The 18,140-nt window shown below is 48.0% G+C and overlaps 1 protein-coding gene across 1 annotated transcript in view; it reads right to left on the reverse strand.

The window, feature by feature from the left end:
- The window catches only part of EPG5 (ectopic P-granules 5 autophagy tethering factor), a 170,633-nt gene that overhangs the window by 71,419 nt on the left and 81,074 nt on the right, over positions 1 to 18,140 (reverse strand). Inside the window, exons 19-25 of the mRNA XM_063958355.1 lie at positions 9,821 to 10,018; positions 9,618 to 9,728; positions 9,009 to 9,131; positions 3,780 to 3,946; positions 3,019 to 3,246; positions 2,342 to 2,465; positions 917 to 1,061 (exon numbers count right to left, since the gene is read on the reverse strand). Coding sequence (XP_063814425.1) covers positions 917 to 1,061; positions 2,342 to 2,465; positions 3,019 to 3,246; positions 3,780 to 3,946; positions 9,009 to 9,131; positions 9,618 to 9,728; positions 9,821 to 10,018 — 1,096 coding nt within the window. The remainder of the gene's footprint in view (positions 1 to 916; positions 1,062 to 2,341; positions 2,466 to 3,018; positions 3,247 to 3,779; positions 3,947 to 9,008; positions 9,132 to 9,617; positions 9,729 to 9,820; positions 10,019 to 18,140) is intronic.

The raw sequence follows: 18,140 nt of genomic DNA on the forward strand, positions 1-18,140 counted from the left end.
AGTGTGCATGTGTGTGTGTGTGTGTGTGTGTGTGTGTGTGTGTGTGTGTGTGTGTGTGTGTGTGTGTGTTATATGCTTTGTGCAATGTGTATGTGTGGTGTAGTATGTATGTATGTATGTATGTATGTATGTATGTGTGTGTTGTGTTATGTATGTGTGTGGTGTGGTGTACTGTGTATATGTATAGTGTGCTACGTATATGTGTGTGCAATGTGTATAGTGTGCTGTCTATGTGTGTGGCCTGCTGTGTGTGCAATGTGTATGGTGTGATATGTATGTATGTGTGGTATATTATGCATGTGTATAATGTGCTATGTGTGTGTGTGTGTGTATATATATGTGTGTGTGTGTGTGTGTGTGTGTGTGTGTGTGTGTGTGTGTGTGTGTGTGTGTGTGTGTATATATGTGTGTGTGTGTGTATGTGTGTGTGTGTGTGTGGTGTACTATGTATGTGTGAGTATGGGGATAGCTAGAAAGTCTGTAAGTATGCTGTGCTATGTATGCGTGTGCAATGTGTATGTGTGTGTACAATGTATGTGTTTTCAATGTGCATATGTGGGCAATATGGAAACCCCTGTGAGTAAATCCTGCATTTGCCCCTGGCTATGTAGGACGGGTGGGTCTGATCTTCCACAGTCTAGGAGTATACTTGCTAAAGTGCGCATTTACAAATGTGGAGCAACCAATCTGATTTTACTTATCTAACACCTTCTAGAAGATACTAGCTAGAATCCCATTGATTTCTATGGGCAACATCTCCACGTTTGTAAACCCGCACTTTAGTAAATATACCCCCCAACTGGAGGACGAGCGGCGAAAGTGTTAAAGAAGAAAACTCCAGATTACTTCCATCTGTATATAACCAGGACACATGTAAGTGTGATATCTGCTCCCGTGCAGCGCGCTGTGCCCGTACTTGTCACTGGTGTCGGGGTGTCCACAGACACAACAGGAGTCAGCAAACTCGTGTCCATCTCCACCTTGATTTGATTCCAGGCATTCACAGTTTCCTGGATGTCATGGATGAGGCGCTCCTTATTAATAAACTCCATCCAGAGATCCTACAGCAAGAAAACACTGAGATAAGCTCTGCCCTACAATTGTGCTCAATGTACTGATGTTTAATATGCACATTGTACATCTATACTCTGTGCTGCTGGGGGAACCCCGGCTCCTCCCTCTATATAACCCTCAGTCTGTGGCTTCCTGCTGCCTCCATTCCCCTCCTCACATCATGTCACTGCCCCTGTCACATGCAGCCCTGTCCTCACTGACACATCACTCATCTCCTGATATACTCTGTGCTGCTGGGGGAACCCCGGCTCCTCCCTCTATATAACCCTCAGTCTGTGGCTTCCTGCTGCCTCCATTCCCCTCCTCACATCATGTCACTGTCCCTGTCACATGCAGCCCTGTCCTCACTGACACATCACTCATCTCCTGATATACTCTGTGCTGCTGGGACCCTGCTCCTCCCACTATATAACTCTCAGTCTGTGGCTTCCTGCTGCCTCCATTCCCCACCTAACATCATGTCACTGCCCCTGTCACATGCAGCCCTGTCCTCACTGACACATCACTCATCTCCTGAAACACTCTGTGCTGCTGGGGGACCCTGCTCCTCCCTCTATATAACTCTCAGTCTGTGGCCTCCTGCTGCCTCCATTCCCCTCCTCGCATCCTGTCATGCCCCTGTCACATGCAGCCCGGTCCTCACTGACACATCACTCATCTCCTGATATACTCTGTGCTGCTGGGGACCCTGCTCCTCCCACTATATAACTCTCAGCCTGTGACTTCCTGCTGCCTCCATTCCCCTCCTCACATCATGTCACTGCCCCTGTCACAAGCAGCCCTGTCCTCACTGACACATCACTCATCTCCTGATATACTCTGTGCTGCTGGGGACCCTGCTCCTCCCACTATATAACTCTCAGTCTGTGTCTTCCTGCTGCCTCCATTCTCCTCCTCACATCAAGTCACTGCCCCTGTCACATGCAGCTCTGTCCTCACTAACACATCACACATCTCCTGATATACTCTGTGCTGCTGGGGAACCCTGCTTCTCCCACTATATAACTCTGTCTGTGGCCTCCTGCTGCCTCTATTCCCCTCCTCACATCATGTCACTGCCCCTGTCACATGCAGCCCTGTCCTCACTGACACATCACTCATCTCCTGATATACTCTGTGCTGCAGGAGGACCCTGCTCCACCCACTATATAACTCTCAGTCTGTGATCCAGCTAATAAATATGGTACATAGACAAGCACAGAATGGAGACTGTATAATGAGCGAGAAATGCTACTCAAACGCTGATGTCGTACGCTTGGTTTCTCACCTGCTCATTGCGCATGATCTTAGCCAGCCGGTGAGGGTCGTACTGTTTGGGGAGACTTGGGATATACACATCTCCCTTCCTGAGCTTGTCATCTTCCAGCCAGACAAGAAACACATTAAATAACCTATAGAGAAAGACAAAACCTATTCTGAAATAATATACAAAAATGGAATTCCCAGGCAGCCAATGGGGTGTGGAGGGGGAGGAGCTATATTTTGTATGTAAATCTGAAGTGACCAAGCACCTGACACTGCACTCTATACCCCATAATAATCCAGTGTCCCCCAGAGGACGTTGCAGAAATCATCAAGGTGTGGGGTAAGTACTGCATTTAGGATTAGCAGTTTGCTATGCCGATGTTTTCACGGTTGAGCGATTATCGGCCAAATGCGTGTGTCCCGATGGCAGGAGGCAAAATGACAGGGAACAGATAGGGATCGGAATATCGGCCGGTACACAATAACTGTGCGGAAAGCTGCTGTAACCATAGCAACGTAACTGATTCTATCATTTTTTTTAAACAGATTAAAGAATGATCACATGGGATTGGTTGCTAAGGGTTTCACCGCCAGGGTGGCCGCGCTCTGGAGGGCACCTTTGGTTCAACTGCTCCGTGGTCACCACCCTAAGGGAACCGGACGTCACCATGAGAACATCAGATTACACAGAGTCCTTACTTGACCAGCTCTTTGTGCAGATCCGGGCAGGTCATACCATCGTGCGAGCTGCCCCCTGAGTCGGAAAAGACCGGGGACCCGTCCATAGGAAGCAGGACTCTCATGGCTTTGCTGGCCGAGTGGTGGAAATCGGCCACTTCCACCAGGCGACGCTTCATCTGTTTCAGCAGGTGTGTGTTGGCCGAGCTGCTGAAGAACCTCTTGCCGATACAGCCATCGACTGGCAATCTGGGCACAGAACAAACACAACCGAATGATCCGGACAGTATGAAGATAAAAGCCTGTATATTCCACCGCTAGGTTCTAAAGACAAGGTAGCTTACTGTATATAAAAGGGCTACTAATAATATTCCCAAACTGTTGTAAACTGCAGATATGGTAGACATCCAAATCTCTTATTTATCAACTAAATGGTGCGGGCCTTTACTCTCAGCAGCATGCAGGCGGAGAAAGGAAGGTGACCTCCTACTGTAAGTCATTGCATTCTGTAAGACCACCGCGCACGGAGAATGAAGAAGCGCGCAAGATGAAAACTGCAGAACAACTTTACAAATAATTTTTCAAAATACAGAAACAAGTGGCCTGCATCACCCTTATCGTAAGTAAAAGGCGGCACTGTCCTGACCATGTGGACTCGTGAACAGTAAATTAAAGTCTAATTCAGAGAATAAAATGGCCTACAATACTAATTGGTGGCTACGTCATTACTAAAAGCCCTGCGGATTATGCACATGGCGTCAGTGGCTACAAAGCCATCTTACCCATACTGTGGCCCTGGACGGTTGAGGTATAGGAGGAAAAACTTCTGCCAGAAAAAGGGCAACAGGGGGTGATCTGCGGGAGTAGCCATAGCCTGGTGAGCCCAGCGGTAGATCATCAGCCTCTGTACAGAGGGCACGATGGGCAACTTCAGCTGCTGCTGCGCTTTCTGCAAAGGAAGGATACCACTGTGATATACAAGCAAGGAAACACACCCCCTAAAATTCCAGACAGGCAGGTCCCTCTAAATGTACCATCCAATACCCACTGCAAAAATATCCAGTAAAGATTTACCCCACACAAGGTAGCCCCTCTCTGAGACACAGGAAAAGGTAGCCCTTCTCTGAGACACAGGAAAAGGTAGCCCTTCTCTGAGATACAGGACAAAGTAGCATCTCTATGAGACACATGGCAAGCAAGCCATGTCTAAGATACAAAATAAGGTAGTCCTTCTCTAAGACACCACACAAGGTACAGCCTTTCTAAGATACAGGACAGGGTTGCCACTCTCTAAGACTCAAGACAAGTAAGCCCCTGTCTAAGATACAAGACAAGTTAGTCCTTCTCTAAAATACCACACAAGGTAGTATGAGACACAAGACAAGGTAGCCTCTTTCTGAAATACAGGACAAGGTAGCTCCTCCCTGAGATACAGGACAAGATAGCCCCTCTCTGAGATACAGGACAGGGTAGCTCCTCTCTGAGATAAAGGACATGGTAGCCCCTCTCTGAGATACAGGACAGGGTAGCTCCTCTCTGAGATAAAGGACAGGACAGTCCCTTTATGAGATACAGGACAAGGTAGCCCCTCTCTGAGATACAGGACAAGGTAGCCCCTCTCTGAGATACAGGACAAGGTAGCCCCTCTCTGAGATACAGGACAAGGTAGCCCCTCTCTGAGATACAGGACATGGTAGCTCCTCCCTGAGATACAGGACAAGGTAGCCCCTCTCTGAGATACAGGACAAGGTAGCTCCTCTCTGAGATAAAGGACATGGTAGCCCCTCTCTGAGATACAGGACAGGGTAGCTCCTCTCTGAGATAAAGGACAAGACAGTCCCTTTATGAGATACAGGATAAGGTAGCCCCTCTCTGAGATACAGGACAAGGTAGCCCCTCTCTGAGATACAGGACAAGGTAGCCCCTCTCTGAGATACAGGACATGGTAGCTCCTCCCTGAGATAAAGGACAAGACAGTCCCTTTATGAGATACAGGACAAGGTAGCCCCTCTCTGAGATACAGGACAAGGTAGCCCCTCTCTGAGATACAGGACATGGTAGCTCCTCCCTGAGATACAGGACAAGGTAGCCCCTCTCTGAGATACAGGACAAGGTAGCTCCTCTCTGAGATACAGGACAAGGTAGCTCCTCTCTGAGATACAGGACAGGGTAGCTCCTCTCTGAGATAAAGGACAAGACAGTCCCTTTATGAGATACAGGACAAGGTAGCCCCTCTCTGAGATACAGGACAAGGTAGCCCCTCTCTGAGATACAGGACAAGGTAGCCCCTCTCTCTGAGATACAGGACAGGGTAGCTCCTCTCTGAGATACAGGACAGGGTAGCCCCTCTCTGAGATACAGGACAGGGTAGCTCCTCTCTGAGATAAAGGACAAGACAGTCCCTTTATAAGATACAGGACAAGGTAGCCCCTCTCTGAGATACAGGACATGGTAGCTCCTCCCTGAGATACAGGACAAGGTAGCCCCTCTCTGAGATACAGGACAAGGTAGCCCCTCTCTGAGATACAGGACAAGGTAGCCCCTCTCTGAGATACAGGACAAGGTAGCCCCTCTCTGAGATACAGGACAAGGTAGCCCCTCTCTGAGATACAGGACAAGGTAGCCCCTCTCTGAGATACAGGACAAGGTAGCCCCTCTCTGAGATACAGGACATGGTAGCTCCTCCCTGAGATAAAGGACAAGACAGTCCCTTTATGAGATACAGGACAAGGTAGCCCCTCTCTGAGATACAGGACAAGGTAGCCCCTCTCTGAGATACAGGACATGGTAGCTCCTCCCTGAGATACAGGACAAGGTAGCCCCTCTCTGAGATACAGGACAAGGTAGCCCCTCTCTGAGCTACAGGACAAGGTAGCCCCTCTCTGAGCTACAGGACAAGGTAGCCCCTCTCTGAGATACAGGACAAGGTAGCTCCTCTCTGAGATACAGGACAAGGCAGCCCCTCTCTGAGATGCAGGACAAGGTAGCCCCACTCTGAGATACAGGACAAGGTAGCCTCTCTCTGAGATACAGGACAAGGCAGCCCTTCTCTGAGATACAGGACATGGTAGCTCCTCTCTGAGATACAGGACATGGTAGCTCCTCCCTGAGATACAGGACAAGGTAGCCCCTCTCTGAGATACAGGACAAGGCAGCCCTTCTCTGAGATACAGGACAAGGTAACCCCACTCTGAGATACAGGACAAGGTAGCTCCTCTCTGAGATACAGGACAAGGTAGCCCCACTCTGAGATACAGGACAAGGTAGCTCCTCTCTGAGATACAGGACAAGGTAGCTCCTCTCTGAGATACAGGACATGGTAGCGCTTCTCTGAGATACATGACATGGTAGCTCCTCTCTGAGATACAGGACAAGGTAGCCCCTCTCTGAGATACAGGAAAGGTAGCCCCTCTCTGAGATACAGGACAAGGTAGCTCCTCTGAGATACAGGACATGGTAGCCCCTCTCTGAAATACAGGACAAGGTAGCCCCTCTCTGAAATACAGGACAAGGTAGCCCCTCTCTGAGATACAGGACAAGGTAGCTCCTCTCTGAGATACAGGACATGGTAGCTCCTCCCTGAGATACAGGACAAGGTAGCCCCTCTCTGAGATACAGGACAAGGTAGCCCCTCTCTGAGCTACAGGACATGGTAGCCCCTCTCTGAGCTACAGGACAAGGTAGCTCCTCTCTGAGATACAGGACAAGGCAGCCCCTCTCTGAGATGCAGGACAAGGTAGCCCCACTCTGAGATACAGGACAAGGTAGCCTCTCTCTAAGATACAGGACAAGGCAGCCCTTCTCTGAGATACAGGACATGGTAGCTCCTCTCTGAGATACAGGACAAGGTAACCCCACTCTGAGATACAGGACAAGGTAGCTCCTCTCTGAGATACAGGACAAGGTAGCCCCACTCTGAGATACAGGACAAGGTAGCTCCTCTCTGAGATACAGGACATGGTAGCGCTTCTCTGAGATACATGACATGGTAGCTCCTCTCTGAGATACAGGACAAGGTAGCCCCTCTCTGAGATACAGGACAAGGTAGCCCCTCTCTGAGATACAGGACAAGGTAGCTCCTCTGAGATACAGGACATGGTAGCCCCTCTCTGAAATACAGGACAAGGTAGCCCCTCTCTGAAATACAGGACAAGGTAGCCCCTCTCTGAGATACAGGACAAGGTAGCCCCTCTCTGAAATACAGGACAAGGTAGCCCCTCTCTGAAATACAGGACAAGGTAGCCCTCTCTGAAATACAGGACAAGGTAGCTCCTCTCTGAGATACAGGACATGGTAGCTCCTCTCTGAGATACAGGACAAGGTAGCCCCTCTCTGAAATACAGGACAAGGTAGCTCCTCTCTGAGATACAGGACATGGTAGCCCCTCTCTGAGATACAGGACATGGTAGCTCCTCTCTGAGATACGGGACAAGGTAGCACCTCTATGAGATACAGGACAAGGTAGCTCCTCTCTGAGATACAGGACATGGTAGCTCCTCTCTGAGATACAGGACAAGGTAGCACCTCTATGAGATACAGGACAAGGTAGCTCCTCTCTGAGATACAGGACATGGTAGCTCCTCTCTGAGATACAGGACATGGTAGCTCCTCTCTGAGATACAGGACATGGTAGCACCTCTATGAGATACAGGACAAGGTAGCTCCTCTCTGAGATACAGGACATTGTAGCTCTTCTCTAAGATACAGGACAAGGTAGCACATCTATGAGACACATGGCAAGCAAGCCCCTGTCTTAAATGCAAAACAAGTTAGTCCTTCTCTAACACAATACTGTAATCCAAAGATATGAAATGAAAGGCTACCAAAATGTATGACAAATAGTTCCCTTAATGTACAAGAGAGGAGAAATCTCGTAAGTTACATGTAAATTTAAAATAAGACTGATATAATATACAGAGAAGCCTCTCCCACTATAAAGTATACAAGACAGACCATACAGTATATCATACAAGTGTGTCCACTACAGCTAAAGACAAAATAGAATCACCAAAGATTCAAGACCACATAAACTTGCCCCATTTATACCCCAAGGAGCAAGGCAAGAGATCACCAACCCCAATACAGAATCCCTTTAAAATAAAACTACCTCCACATCAGTTAGAAAATGTGGACACTGATACCCTGCTTCGATTCTAAAGCTGGCTATACACCTAAAGATTTATTGTCCGATCTGGCTGGTTGGAACGAAAATCTGGTAATGGATGGGAGCAAATGACAATTGACCATTTGCTCCCAAACACTGAAAAACAGACAAAAATGGTCAGACAAATTAGTTAAATCCATTTAATTACCAATTTGTCTGAACGACCGTTTTTGTCAGTTTTCTGGCATTTCGGACCAAGTGGTCAATTGTTATTTGCTCCCATACATTACCAGATTTTTGTTCCAAGCAGCCAGATCGGACAATGGGGGTCATTTCGAGTTGATCGTAGCCCTGCAAAATTTTGCAGGGCTACGATCAGGATCTCAGAGATACAGGGGTAAGCCTTAGTCCGCCCCGCATGTCAGACGCAAACTCCCCCCCCACAGAAGTGCAAAAGCATTGCACAGTGGCGATGCTTTTGCACTTCAGGAGTAGCTCCCGCCCAGCGCAGCTTTTGCGTGCTGGCCGGGAGCTACTCGTCGCTACCCGGCTCGCAGCGGCTGCGTGTGATGTCATGCAGCCGCTGTGGGCCGCCCCCGCACGGTCCAGCCACACCTGCGTTGGCCGGACCGCGTCCACGAAACGGCAGCTAAATGCCGCAGTCCCGCCCCCTCCCACCCAGCGACCGCCTCTGCCTGTCAATCAGGCAGAGGCGATCGCTATGGAACAACAGCCTTCTGCTGTCTCGTATACGCCGGTGCACTGCGGAGCAGGCGCATGCGCACTTCTCGCCTGTTCGCTGCGATGAACAGCAGCAAGCAAACAGGTCAGAATCACCCCCAATAAATCTTTAGGTGTATGTCCACCTTAACACCTTCCACCGTGACTGTAAAGTATATGGAGATACCTTCAGAGCACTGTCTGGACTGATGGACGGATTGTTGAGCAACTCGTATTCCACAACGCGACGTAGCTGGGAATCTTCTTCAAACAGAGACTCTGTCATAAGCACAGTCCAGGAGAACCAGATCTGGAAGAGAGATGAATAGCAGGAGAGAGGAAGGAATGTTTTATCTATAGAAGGAGCAGTAAGGCTAGCATGCCAAAGATGGAGGTGTGGGGCTAAATGTTATAGGGGGCCAGAAGCCAGAGGTGCATTTTTAAAGCGCCAATCATACAAAGCACAACCAGGTTGGTTGATGATTGACCCTTTAAAAATATGAGCATTCTTGCACAAACTCCCGCACCCTACGACACTACCCTGTGAGCTACATGTCTGGGAAAGGGCTTTGATAACCCACCATATACCAGGACGAGGTGGATGCAAGAAATACTTGTCCACTGGGTTCTAGGCCTGGTGGACTTGAGATAATACAGTGTTGGCAGACTGCAGCTCCCTATAGCTCTTCCATAAAGCAGATAGTGCACACTGTGGGCCCTATTGTGAGTGTGCAATGATTCCCAACACTGACATATATCCAGGACTACTACTCATACACAAAAACACCATCAGTACCTGGGAGGGGTTGTAGTTGTTATCGATGAAAGAGGGAGTCACGTTGCCAGCCACGAACCAGCCGACAAAGGAGGAGAGAATCCCGCGATCGCAGTGATAACCCAGCGCGTCCTGTAAGAGGAAAGGTCACATGCTGAGGCCGCTCTGCGCATTGCACTGCGGCGACTGCGCCCCCTCTGGTCCCGCTGTGCACGGGGTGTTACCTTGTGTTGCTGGTAGATCAGTTTCTGCATGCATTCCTCTTGCGCGTATCTGAACGCTGACTTGCACAGCTGGTCCATGAGGTGCAGGCTGCTCTTATCCCTGTTCCAATGCTGCTGGCTTATGAGAACCTGCGTCCAGAACTCCAGCACGGCTGCTGGGCCCACGTCGTTAGGATTGGTGCTGGCAGCGATGTGGGCCTGTAGAACACAAGCAAGGAAGCACTGGTCAGGTCTCCTAAGTCTAGACAGGTCCATCCCATTCCCAGTGCACTCCAATATCTCCCCAGGACTATCCATCTCCTGTACACTTCCGTCCCTCCACCTATGTGTTTTATGTACACTTCCTATCACGGATAGCTCTGGGGCCAGCGTTTCCCAAACTCTTCTGTCCTCAAGGCACCCCAACAGTCCAGGAATTAAGGCTATCCATGCTTGTTCACAGATAGTACAATCAAACTCTGCATTAAGGGGGTCATTCCGACCCGATCGCTCGCTGCAGTTTTACGCAGCGCAGTGATCGGGTCAGACTGCGCATGCGCCAGCGCCGCAGTGCGCCAGCGCATAGCAGCCGTCATTGCCCAGCGATCGCCTCTGAGGCAGAGGCGGTCGCTGGGCGGGAGGGGGCTGGGTGGCGGCGTTTAGCAGGCGTGGCCGGACCGTTGGGGGGGCGGGCCTTGGTGGCTGTGTGACGTCACACGCAGCCGCTGCGGGCCAGGAGGCAACGAGTAGCTCCCGGCCAGCACGCTAAAGCTGCACTGGTCGGGAGCTACTCTTGAAGTGCCTTGGCACTTCTGCTGGGGGGGGCGACACTGACATGCGGGCGACTAGCCCTGTGCTGAGCGTCCCCCCGCGTGTAAGTGTGAATGATCGTAGCTGTGCCAAATTTAGCACAACTACGATCATCTCGGAATGACCCCCTAAGCTCACTGTGCCCTATATGTTCTCTAAGGGGGACATTTACTAAGCAGTGATAAGAACGGAGAAGTGAGCCAGTGGAGAAATTTCCCCATCAACCAATCAGCAGCTCTGTATCATTTTATAGTATGCAAATGATAGATGTTACTTCAATGCTGATTGGTTGCCATGGGCAACTTCTTCACTGGCTCACTTCTCCGCTCTTATCACCGCTTAGTAAATGTCCCCCTAAGTCCATTGTTTTCTTCTTGCTGTAATACTAAACCTCTGTGCTGTGTCTTTGATGCTTGTAACGCGACTGAGTTCTGTTGAAGATATCACTATATAAATTAGAGATGAGCGGGTTCGGTTCCTCGGAATCCGAACCCCCCCGAACTTCAGCCTTTGTACACGGGTCCGAGGCAGACTCGGATCTTCCCGCCTTGCTCGGCTAACCCGAGCGCGCCCGAACGTCATCATCCCGCTGTCGGATTCTCGCGAGGCTCGTATTCTATCGCGAGACTCGGATTCTATATAAGGAGCCGCGCGTCGCCGCCATTTTCACACGTGCATTGAGATTGATAGGGAGAGGACGTGGCTGGCGTCCTCTCCGTTAGAATAGATAGAGACACTTGAGTTGATTACTTAGTAATTTTGGGGAGCATTAGGAGTACTCAGAGTGCAGAGTTTTGCTGATAGTTACTAGTGACTGACCACCACCAGTTTTATTTATTATTTAATATAATCCGTTCTCTGCCTGAAAAAAAACGATACACAGTCACATACCATATCTGTGCTCAGCCTCAGTGTGCTGCATGATAATATCATCTATATGTATATCTGACTGTGCTGAGTGCTCACTGCTCACACAACTGAATTGTGGGGGAGACTGGGGTGCAGTTATAGCAGAAGTACAGTGCACACTTTTGCTGCCAGTGTGACTGACCAGTGACCACCAGTATATTGTCTGCCTGAAAAAGTTAAACACTCCTGTGGTGTTTTTTTTTTTTATTCTATAAACGCATTCTGCTGACAGTGTCCAGCAGGTCCGTCATTCATTATATTATATAAATATTTACCTGCAGTAGTGTTATATTTTTTTTGTTCATCTCTATCATCTCTATATTAGCAGACGCAGTACGGTAGTCCACGGCTGTGGCTACCTCTGTGTCGTCAGTGCTCGTCCATAATTGTATACCTACCTGTGGTGGGGTTTTTTTTTCTATCTTCTTCATACTAGTAGTTTAGGAGTCTGCTGACAGTGTCCAGCAGGTCCGTCATTATATTATATATACCTGCAGTAGTGATATATATATATTTTTTATATCATTATCATCTCTATACTAGCAGACGCAGTACGGTAGTCCACGGCTGTAGCTACCTCTGTGTCGTCAGTGCTCGTCCATAATTGTATACCTACCTGTGGTGGGGGGTTTTTTTCTATCTTCTTCATACTAGTAGTTTAGGAGTCTGCTGACAGTGTCCAGCAGGTCCGTCATTATATTATATATACCTGCAGTAGTGATATATATATATTTTTTATATCATTATCATCTCTATACTAGCAGACGCAGTACGGTAGTCCACGGCTGTAGCTACCTCTGTGTCGTCAGTGCTCGTCCATAATTGTATACCTACCTGTGGTGGGGGTTTTTTTTCTATCTTCTTCATACTAGTAGTTTAGGAGTCTGCTGACAGTGTCCAGCAGGTCCGTCATTATATTATATATACCTGCAGTAGTGATATATATATATTTTTTATATCATTATCATCTCTATACTAGCAGACGCAGTACGGTAGTCCACGGCTGTAGCTACCTCTGTGTCGTCAGTGCTCGTCCATAATTGTATACCTACCTGTGGTGGGGTTTTTTTTTTTCTATCTTCTTCATACTAGTAGTTTAGGAGTCTGCTGACAGTGTCCAGCAGGTCCGTCATTATATTATATATACCTGCAGTAGTGATATATATATATTTTTTATATCATTATCATCTCTATACTAGCAGACGCAGTACAGTAGTCCACGGCTGTAGCTACCTCTGTGTCGTCAGTGCTCGTCCATAATTGTATACCTACCTGTGGTGGGGGTTTTTTTCTATCTACTTCATACTAGTAGTTTAGGAGTCTGCTGACAGTGTCCAGCAGGTCCGTCATTATATTATATATACCTGCAGTAGTGATATATATATATATATATATTTTTTATATCATTATCATCTCTATACTAGCAGACGCAGTACGGTAGTCCACGGCTGTAGCTACCTCTGTGTCGTCAGTGCTCGTCCATAATTGTATACCTACCTGTGGTGGGTTTTTTTTTTCTATCTTCTTCATACTAGTAGTTTAGGAGTCTGCTGACAGTGTCCAGCAGGTCCGTCATTATATTATATATACCTGCAGTAGTGATATATATATATTTTTTATATCATTATCATCTCTATACTAGCAGACGCAGTACGGTAGTCCACGGCTGTAGCTACCTCTGTGTCGTCAGTCACTCGTCATCCATAAGTATACTAGTATCCATCCATCTCCATTGTTTACCTGAGGTGCCTTTTAGTTGTGCCTATTAAAATATGGAGAACAAAAATGTTGAGGTTTCAAAAATAGGGAAAGATCAAGATCCACTTCCACCTCGTGCTGAAGCTGCTGCCACTAGTCATGGCCGAGACGATGAAATTCCATCAACGTCGTCTACCAAGGCCGATGCCCAATGTCATAGTACAGAGCATGTAAAATCCAAAACACAAAATATCAGTAAAAAAAGGACTCAAAAATCTAAAATAAAATCGTCGTCGGAGAAGCGTAAACTTGCCAATATGCCATTTACCACACGGAGTGGCAAGGAACGGCTGAGGCCCTGGCCTATGTTCATGGCTAGTGGTTCAGCTTCACATGAGGATGGAAGCACTCAGCCTCTCGCTAGAAAAATGAAAAGACTTAAGCTGGCAAAAGCACAGCAAAGAACTGTGCGTTCTTCGAAATCACAAATCCACAAGGAGAGTCCAATTGTGTCGTTTGCGATGCCTGACCTTACCAACACTGGACGTGAAGAGCATGCGCCTTCCACCATTTGCACGCCCCCTGCAAGTGCTGGAAGGAGCACCCGCAGTCCAGTTCCTGATAGTCAGATTGAAGATGTCAGTGTTGAAGTACACCAGGATGAGGAGGATATGGGTGTTGCTGGCGCTGGGGAGGAAATTGACAAGGAGGATTCTGATGGTGAGTTGGTTTGTTTAAGTCAGGCACCCGGGGAGACACCTGTTGTCCGTGGGAGGAATATGGCCATTGACATGCCTGGTGAAAATACCAAAAAAATCAGCTCTTCGGTGTGGAAGTATTTCAACAGAAATGCGGACAACATTTGTCAAGCCGTGTGTTGCCTTTGTCAAGCTGTAATAAGTAGGGGTAAGGACGTTAACCACCTCGGAACATCCTCCCTTATACGTCACCTGCAGCGCATTCATCATAAGTCAGTGACAAGTTCAAAAACTTTGGGCGACAGCGGAAGCAGTCCACTGACCAGTAAATCCCTTCCTCTTGTAACCAAGCTCACGCAAACCACCCCACCAACTCCCTCAGTGTCAATTTCCTCCTTCCCCAGGAATGCCAATAGTCCTGCAGGCCATGTCACTGGCAATTCTGACGAGTCCTCTCCTGCCTGGGATTCCTCCAATGCATCCTTGCGTGTAACGCCTACTGCTGCTGGCGCTGCTGTTGTTGCTGCTGGGAGTCGATGGTCATCCCAGAGGGGAAGTTGTAAGCCCACTTTTACTACTTCCACCAAGCAATTGACTGTCCAACAGTCCTTTGCGAGGAAGATGAAATATCACAGCAGTCATCCTGCTGCAAAGCGGATAACTGAGGCCTTGGCATCCTGGGCGGTGAGAAACGTGGTTTCGATATCCATCATTACTGCAGAGCCAACTATAGACTTGATTGAGGTACTGTGTCTCCGGTACCAAATACCATCTAGGTTCCATTTCTCTAGGCAGGCGATACCGAAAATGTACACAGACCTCAGAAAAAGACTCACCAGTGTCCTAAAAAATGCAGTTGTACCCAATGTCCACTTAACCACGGACATGTGGACAAGTGGAGCAGGGCAGACTCAGGACTATATGACTGTGACAGCCCACTGGGTAGATGTATGGACTCCCGCCGCAAGAACAGCAGCGGCGGCACCAGTAGCAGCATCTCGCAAACGCCAACTCTTTCCTAGGCAGGCTACGCTTTGTATCACCGCTTTCCAGAATACGCACACAGCTGAAAACCTCTTACGGCAACTGAGGAAGATCATCGCAGAATGGCTTACCCCAATTGGACTCTCCTGTGGATTTGTGGCATCGGACAACGCCAGCAATATTGTGTGTGCATTAAATATGGGCAAATTCCAGCACGTCCCATGTTTTGCACATACCTTGAATTTGGTGGTGCAGAATTATTTAAAAAACGACAGGGGCGTGCAAGAGATGCTGTCGGTGGCCAGAAGAATTGCGGGACACTTTCGGCGTACAGGCACCACGTACAGAAGACTGGAGCAACACCAAAAACGCCTGAACCTGCCCTGCCATCATCTGAAGCAAGAAGTGGTAACGAGGTGGAATTCAACCCTCTATATGCTACAGAGGTTGGAGGAGCAGCAAAAGGCCATTCAAGCCTATACAACTGACCACGATATAGGAGGTGGAATGCACCTGTCTCAAGCGCAGTGGAGAATGATTTCAACGTTGTGCAAGGTTCTGCAACCTTTTGAACTTGCCACACGTGAAGTCAGTTCAGACACTGCCAGCCTGAGTCAGGTCATTCCCCTCATCAGGCTTTTGCAGAAGAAGCTGGAGACATTGAAGGAGGAGCTAACACTGAGCGATTCCACTAGGCATGTGGGACTTGTGGATGGAGCCCTTAATGCGCTTACCAAGGATTCACGGGTGGTCAATCTGTTGAAATCAGAGCACTACATTTTGGCCACCGTGCTCGATCCTAGATTTAAAACCTACGTTGGATCTCTCTTTCCGGCAGACACAAGTCTGCAGGGGTTCAAAGAACTGCTGGTGAGAAAATTGTCAAGTCAAGCGGAACGCGACCTGTCAACATCTCCTCCTTCACATTCTCCCGCAACTGGGGGTGCGAGGAAAAGGCTCAGAATTCCGAGCCCACCCGCTGGCGGTGATGCAGGGCAGTCTGGAGCGACTGCTGATGCTGACATCTGGTCCGGACTGAAGGACCTGCCAACGATTACGGACATGTCGTCTACTTTCACTGCATATGATTCTCTCACCATTGAAAGAATGGTGGAGGATTATATGAGTGACCGCATCCAAGTAGGCACGTCAGACAGTCCGTACGTATACTGGCAGGAAAAAGAGGCAATTTGGAGGCCCTTGCACAAACTGGCTTTATTCTACCTAAGTTGCCCTCCCACAAGTGTGTACTCCGAAAGAGTGTTTAGTGCCGCCGCTCACCTTGTCAGCAATCGGCGTACGAGGTTACTTCCAGAAAATGTGGAGAAGATGATGTTCATTAAAATGAATTATAATCAATTCCTCCATGGAGACATTCACCAGCAGCAATTGCCTCCACAAAGTACACAGTGAGCTGTGATGGTGGATTCCAGTGGGGACGAATTGATAATCTGTGAGGAGGGGGATGTACACGGTGATGAATCGGAGGATGATGATGAGGTGGACATCTTGCCTCTGTAGAGCCAGTTTGTGCAAGGAGAGATTAATTGCTTCTTTTTTGGTGGGGGTCCAAACCAAGCCGTCATTTCAGTCACAGTCGTGTGGCAGACCCTGTCACTGAAATGATGGGTTGGTTAAAGTGTGCATGTCCTGTTTATACAACATAAGGGTGGGTGGGAGGGCCCAAGGACAATTCCATCTTGCACCTCTTTTTTCTTTCATTTTTCTTTGCGTCATGTGCTGTTTGGGGAGTGTTTTTTGGAAGGGCCATCCTGCGTGACACTGCAGTGCCACTCCTAGATGGGCCAGGTGTTTGTGTCGGCCACTAGGGTCGCTTATCTTAGTCACACAGCTACCTCATTGCGCCTCTTTTTTTCTTCTTTGCGTCATGTGCTGTTTGGGGAGTATTTTTTGGAAGGGCCATCCTGCGTGACACTGCAGTGCCACTCCTAGATGGGCCAGGTGTTTGTGTCGGCCACTAGGGTCACTTATCTTAGTCACACAGCTACCTCATTGCGCCTCTTTTTTTTCTTCTTTGCGTCATGTGCTGTTTGGGGAGTATTTTTTGGAAGGGCCATCCGGCCTGACACTGCAGTGCCACTCCTAGATGGGCCAGGTGTTTGTGTCGGCCACTAGGGTCGCTTAGCTTACTCACACAGCTACCTCATTGCGCCTCTTTTTTTCTTTGCGTCATGTGCTGTTTGGGGAGTGTTTTTTGGAAGGGCCATCCTGCGTGACATTGCAGTGCCACTCCTAGATGGGCCAGGTGTTTGTGTCGGCCACTTGGGTCGCTGAGCTTAGTCATCCAGCGACCTCGGTGCAAATTTTAGGACTAAAAATAATATTGTGAGGTGTGAGGTGTTCAGAATAGACTGAAAATGAGTGGAAATTATGGTTATTGAGGTTAATAATACTATGGGATCAAAATGACCCCCAAATTCTATGATTTAAGCTGTTTTTTAGGGTTTTTTGAAAAAAACACCCGAATCTGACAAAAAAAAATTCGGTGAGGTTTTGCCAAAACGCGTTCGAACCCAAAACACGGCCACGGAACCGAACCCAAAACCAAAACACAAAACCCGAAAAATTTCCGGTGCACATCTCTAATATAAATACAATTATTATTATTAAATTAACTGAGGTACTAATTAACCTGTCACCTGTGCTTAAGCATTGATATCCTTAAAACCTGGCGTGTTATCTAGAGGACCAAGATGGGAAACCACAATGCCGTGTATTCCATCCCTGCATTATCATATTGCCCAAATAATGACATCTCCCGAATATTATCCTCTGAATCCTCCCGTCCTCGTGCATTTCATCACTTGACCTGCCCCGACCCACGAATCATCGCTCCCGCTCTACATTACATCCCTCTTATTACCAACATCTCTGATCATTTCACCCACTGACTTATGTCATTTAATAAAGTATACAGATGTGGATAAATCCACAGGGAACCAGCGCTCAAACCCTATTTGTAGTGGTGAATGATACGGTTATAAAGTGAAGCTAAAATCAATAATGAAAAAGCAGGTAATATACTTAAGGTTGTTTATTCTAAGATGCTGAGATACTTTCTTTCCCAAAAGGTATAAATTCGGTTTAAACGTTAATCAGTGATTGGGGCACGCTCCTGGTTTGAGCTTAAATTCTGAAGTGCAAGGTTCAATTGAAAGAACAAATGCTGTAATCTGTGCTCTGAAGTGAAGGATTCTCTTGTGAAGTGATGAACAGTTGAC

This window comes from Pseudophryne corroboree, chromosome 1, assembly GCF_028390025.1.
Source record: "Pseudophryne corroboree isolate aPseCor3 chromosome 1, aPseCor3.hap2, whole genome shotgun sequence".
Taxonomy (NCBI): domain Eukaryota; kingdom Metazoa; phylum Chordata; class Amphibia; order Anura; family Myobatrachidae; genus Pseudophryne; species Pseudophryne corroboree.